Source organism: Manduca sexta, unplaced genomic scaffold (assembly GCF_014839805.1).
Source record: "Manduca sexta isolate Smith_Timp_Sample1 unplaced genomic scaffold, JHU_Msex_v1.0 HiC_scaffold_3950, whole genome shotgun sequence".
NCBI lineage: Eukaryota > Metazoa > Arthropoda > Insecta > Lepidoptera > Sphingidae > Manduca > Manduca sexta.
The window spans coordinates 2,148-8,502 of NW_023595075.1; the positions used below are offsets into that span (position 1 = coordinate 2,148).

General features: G+C 33.7%; 1 protein-coding gene across 1 annotated transcript; it reads right to left on the reverse strand.

The window, feature by feature from the left end:
* Positions 1-2,954: 2,954 nt before the first annotated feature.
* Positions 2,955-5,779, reverse strand: LOC119193315 (the record flags this gene model as incomplete). Its single annotated transcript, XM_037446910.1, has 2 exons — positions 2,955-3,073; positions 5,118-5,779. A coding segment is annotated over one exon (638 nt), but the record flags the coding sequence as incomplete, so codon positions are not given.
* Positions 5,780-6,355: the final 576 nt, after the last annotated feature.

The following is a 6,355-nucleotide window of genomic DNA, read 5'->3' on the forward strand; positions in this document are numbered from 1 at the left end:
CTAGCGGCAAAGCACGCGCTGCTTGTTGTTATTATAACCCGCTTTATGTTTAAACTTTAAATAGACAATAAAACAAATACAACCCCAGAACCTTTAGTATTTAACGACCCACGACGTGTACCCTGCTTTCAGCCTTGTATTATATACCATTCCACGGGTGGGCTTGGCCTCCTGTATTACTGAGAGGGATCACTACATCCATACCTACATCCCAGCAACCGTAGCGCCTGACCGGTTCTTTAGACGCCATATGTTTCAACAAAATATTGCTATTGTTTGACTAATATACAATTTTTTAAATTGCTTTACTGCTTAGTAATTGTTTATACTTACTTACGTCGGTGTTAATATAATCAGTAATTGTTCGCACACACTCACGCCTTTTATCCCCGAAAAGGTAACTATTATAAGTGGTACACATTCTTTCCGCCTTGTCGATTCCGTCATATGATAAGATCACCATTTCAGGCACAGATTCCAGACTCCAGGCTGATATGGAGTAGAAAACCCTATATCACTTTTAACCGACCGGGAACGAACCCGAGACCTCATCATTACAGTACGCCACCAAGGAATTCGTTAATCAATCGTTCGCTTTTACAAAAAACATTGGCGAGGCGACCTTTTAACCTGAAAATTCTGAATAAAATTGCGAAAGTATAATATGACGTCTGCCAACGTGCATCAGACCAGTGAGGTAGGCTGATTTTGATGTATACATACTTAGTATAGCTTATACTACAAGACAAAAATCTAAAGCCTCAGTAGTGTAGTAGTGAAGAGTCCTCCAATTGCAACAGTATTTTTAATACTAATACGTTAGTTACTTATTCCACAATTTTATTCTAAAAATTACAATCTGTAATTTTAATTGGTAAGGCTGTGTTATAGCAAGTTAGTTAGTTTATTAAATAACAAATTTAAATTGGATTTGAGAATAATAATATTTTTTATTTCAGATTAAGGAAGTCACCTTAACTGGATAGTCCATGTTTACGTTGAGCTGTATTCTATTATGTTTATGAACGAATATTGCGATAAATAACATCCTCCGGATATACCCATACGTGTTTTTATGTAGTGATGCAAATGGGGTATTTTACTATGTTCGATTTTTACAATTATTATACTACACGTAATAGTACCTTGTTCATCTCTGCTCCACCCTGAGGTTGACTAGGAGAGAATGCCTACGGCATTAAGTCCGCCTATATAAAAAAATAATAAAAAGAAATAGTACTTAAATAATTTGAAAAAGAATCCCGTTTCTTTTGGCAATAAAATAGTTAAGAAATGGCGCAGCAATTCTTATTTTAAATATTGCAATGTGAGCGAAGTTGGGATAGCGCGCTAACTCTTTCTTTCGCGCGCAACGTAATGCATGATGACGCTATTAGATATCATGGCGTCTCTTTTAGTTTTTAATATTTAGACTTTCCATCAGATTTTAAAGGATTATATCTCGTTAATTATTAGCAAACATTTTGTGTTAGATTTTAATTCTACTTCTTAAATTTCTGATAAACATACTAAAATGTGTCAGTAAAATAGCCTTTTGTATTTTATTTCCATAAGCCATTTAATTTTAATAAATAGCAGTGTTTTATTCATCTGATTCCAAGCTATACGTCATAACTATAGTCTTATTTAGAAAATTTATTATAATTGATTAGGTATGCCAAAGCGAAGTACACGTAATCTCTGAAATAATAAAAAAACCCGAAAGACGTATAAAGTCATTATGAATAATAACTAATTGTTTTGGTACAAAACTTATTAGAGTGAACAGAAGTATTTATTTTATGTGTGTGTGTTACTAGTGTTAAATAAAAGAGCATTTCATTGTTCTATACATCTTCTGATTTTATAACTAATTCTCAATAAAATACTTAAATAATCGTAATGCTAATTGTAGATACAAAAATAAAAAATAAATAATCACACATCCCTCGTAATTTATTTACACGTTATGTTACAAAATATAAATAATATTTACATAGTACGAATTTTTTACAGATTACATCCGATTTGAATCCATTTTTACATTATTTTTTATACAATCATGGAAGAATTAATATTGCACTTCTATCTACAAAATTCATAGGAAAAAAGTACAATTATTCACAATTTAATTTCACATCAATATTTTATTTCAATAGCTTTAATATTTCAACCAACCAACATTTAAAAAGAACTTTCAAAGTGAATTATAACTGTAATCCATTTTACAAATACCTATCTATATAAATACCTTTTATTTCTATATATATCATAAATTTAGACAAATTCTAAATAAGTTAATCGGCAAAATAGAACATCAGTTTTTTTACATTTCAACAATTATTACCGCAATGGATAACCTATCGCGTCATTATTTCGAACTTATATTTAATGCTACAAAATTGTACTTAAATGTAGTTCAGTGGCTCTCAAACTAAGATTACCTATTTACTTCTTAAAGGTACGCCTTGTAACACTATTAATTGTTAACATACAATAATTTTGATTATGATAAACTGTGGCACTTAATTCGTTAGTACTATTAGATTTACAATATAGATAAGTGAGTAAAATGGGTTTGGAACCACCGATAGTCTTTAAAAGTACAGTCGTAAGCAACACCTATGTTAAAAACCTTAGCTATTCCAGAACACAGATTTCACTGTAGAAAAATCTCTTCTATAGTACAAAAATTAAGTGAAATATCTAAGTTTTGAGTATCACCTTGTATCTAGTTTTTAAAATATTAGATTTGATCTCTGATCGCCATTTTACTTTTTATGTCGCATTGTACAAAACATAATCTAAATTTAAATAAATACACTTAAACTAAATGACGAATTGTTACTGGCTTTTTGAAATTCCAAATTTTAATTTTTATAAATTTTTCGCCTTCATAGAGTTTTTAATGTTATAAATAAGTAAAATTTCAGTACGCGACACGGTCCCTTTAAGATATATTTTGCCGCACGGGTTTCTGATGATGTCGATCAAATCTTGTAATCTTTAAATTATGCGTGGAAGTAATGCTGCAGCTCCTCCCCGCCCAGCACTGCTGTCTGCACAGGAACTTCTGTAAAACCAACAAGAAATTATATAAAACTGATTTTTACACGTGCTACGATTTCCCTAATACAGAAATTAAGTAGCTTCAAAATTGTGTAGTTCTTTTAGTACAGAAAGAAATTGAAACATCGCTTCAGTAGTTCTAATTTTACGCGGTACCTCTTATAAAATGATTACATTTTTTCGAGTACTTGGTCCCTACCAAGTAGATAGGTTTATAGTAGCGATAAAAGAAAGAACAAAGTCTTATATAGATTTTCTTTTGTTATTTAAAATTCTTACACTGTAGTTTCTAATGATGATATAAAAAATATAGTTATTAAAGTATACTCAAGTATTCATGCTATTAATCATGTTATATAAGGCCCTCGTAATCAGATGTCTGACAAAATTATGATTAGTGAAACCCCGTCTCGCTAGGGTCTTCAGACTTTCTAACTTTTTTATTTTATTGCACACCGTGACTAGGTATTTTTGTACATAGACAAGATAAATTTAATTATGCAAACGTTTAAAATACACCAAAGTAAATATCTTTGTTTACCTCTTTGGAGATCTACTATTTCAATTTTGAATTTCGAATTTGAATATTTTATTGTTTACAGTATATTTTCGCCTAGTCTTGTTGATTTCTCACGAATATTATTAATCGTCACTTTCTCTTAGCGTGTCCGTAAGAAAACATTTTATATTAAATCTCTTAATATTATCATAATTAAGTGAATCAACGCTGTCATATTTGCGTGATTTCATAAAGTTATGATACAATACAAGCACACCACAACATATTCTAATTAAATCTAATTACGTAAAATGAAAGTCATGGTTAGTAAAAGTCGACTAAATATTCACAATTAAAATTAAACATAAATGTATGTGTATGTACATAGATGTTTCAAAATAGTAATGTTTGCGTTCGTAAAAATTTTGGTCCGTATATTTTAATAAGTATATGCTGTTGGTTAAGATATTTGTATCCACCCGGATAGCGACCACCGTACAAGGTGTAAAACCCGCCATAGTGGCCCACGTAAGTGTGTCGCGTTCCAGGAGCAGAGTCTGTATACCCGGTTCCAACAGGCCGGCATAATTTTGTCGACTATCAAGGGCTAATCATCTCTCGTCAGTCGATATTTCTGGACCCCACTTACCATCAGGTACAGTGGGGTCACTTGGCCGTGATTGTATAAAAAAAATATCTTTTCCAGGAAAGATGGAGCACGCGGGGAAGCCGCACGAAAGAAATATTAATCTATGAATTTCCTGGACTCTACGAACACTAAGTCAATAATTTGAAACCGTACTAACCGCTGATTTCAAGAAACAATTCCAATAGATTTTTCGTTCGATCACCATAGACCAATCAGTGGGCTTAGGAATGTGAAAAAAAGACACGAATCCGTATTCTATTGTGTTTATTGCTAACACGTGAATGGCGCATTGGTAGATATCGTGTCGTTTTATTATGATTGGTCGAGAGACCAACACGTGACCGATGCATTGGTCTCTCGACCAATCACAAAGGCTTCAAAATTAAACGACATGGATATTCAAGTCGTGTGAGACATTCTAAGGGGATTGAACATTCTTTTGATATGCGTATAAATATCATATTTTTGATTGGTTTAATAGAATCGGATTGATAGATTGGGCTTATTTATTGAAAGCGGACGAGTGTGTGATTTGTCAGTCAATGTAAAAGTCACCATAGACCCAAAACTAAAATCGGAGATAGGGACGCATCTATTACAATAAAAAACAAATTAGTTAATGGTATTTACCAATGTTTAAGGTTTAAGTTTTGTAATTAACAAATCATTATTATAATAAAGTGTCAAAATTAATACTTCATATATTTATTAGTAGTTTTTAATTGAAGTTATTTTCTTCAAAATTCTATAGATTACTTACGTGACGTACTTAGTTTATATACAATTTTATTATATTATTTATTATTTACAAAAGGAAAATTATACTTAGCTTTCGTAGATAATGTTATATACAATTTGGATCTACGGTAAATAGTCAGTCAACGTCAAGTCATCACATACCTTAAGTCAGTCAAGTCAGTCGTATCACACTTGAACGATCTTGTTCCCGCGAAGAATGTACTTCACGTCTTTCCCCCTATTCTGTTCTGTTGTGTGAGGCCGTTCTGTTGTCGTGGTTGTTGTGGTAGTGGAAGTTGTAGTGGATGAGGACGTGGTGAAAAGTGGGTCTGGTAACAGCTCCGCAGGTAGCACCCCTATTTCATTATCATGTACTACAGGAGTCGGAACGAAAGGAACCTGTCCTTTTTTCAACATTTTAGCATAACTCTCTAATCGAGTGAATTGTGGAACCTCTTCGATAGACCTTTCGTTTTGGTTGAGGTAAACCTGAACCTTTTTCAAATTGTTCCTGATTTTTTGCATTTTCTCAGGAGTGAGACCTTTAGAGTGCGTCACTACCGCATGTTTAGAAATACTATAATCGAAAGGCGGGTGCGTGTTTCTTGGATCGTAATCAGAGTATGCGTCGACCATTGCCGGTTCGCCGTAGGAGTTCACGGCTCCCCAGCCCATGGGCTTGAATTCTGGGACTGGTTGTGGGGGAGGTGGGGGCTGGTTCACTAAAGGTTCCTCGTGGTACGAAGGAGCTGTGGAGAAGGTGTTTTTGATGGCGCTGTACACTGAGTGGAGGATGGAGGATGGTGGTTCTATGGGTGTGTGTCCTGTTTTGTTGTGTCCCAGTCGTCGTTGGAGTCCCGTCGCCCAATGGCGCCAAAAGAAGCCCGGCGTGCACCCCGTTCAGTTTACCATGGCCTGTCTCAAAAGTCAGTCATTACGTCATCACGTCAGTTTTGTGCAAGTTCTTGTTTGTTTTAACTGCATTTATTTGTTCATGTTTGCGTGAAATTTTCTTGAAATAAACAACAGCACTTACAATATGAGCTAATTAAAAACAAAAACATATTTTTGTTAAATTCTCTGAAGACATCAGTCGTCATCAAAATCTGATGTTAGTAAAGTGTGTTACAAATTATCACAAATTCAACATTGCGTTACATCACGTCATATCAGTGATGTATAATATTAAATACATCACAATATTATGCATCATTTCTGCCAGTCTTACTAACTCCACAATTAAAGAGGTACCCATGATGTTGAGATAGTTCTTCGACTAAATATCACGCAGAGTTAAAAAGCGCTGATGGTCGTTAGGGTACCTCTAAAATTAGGGAATGGTAGTGAGAACTGGCTGTGCGTGTACGAATAACAAAAGGTACCTAAATGATGGTAATGGT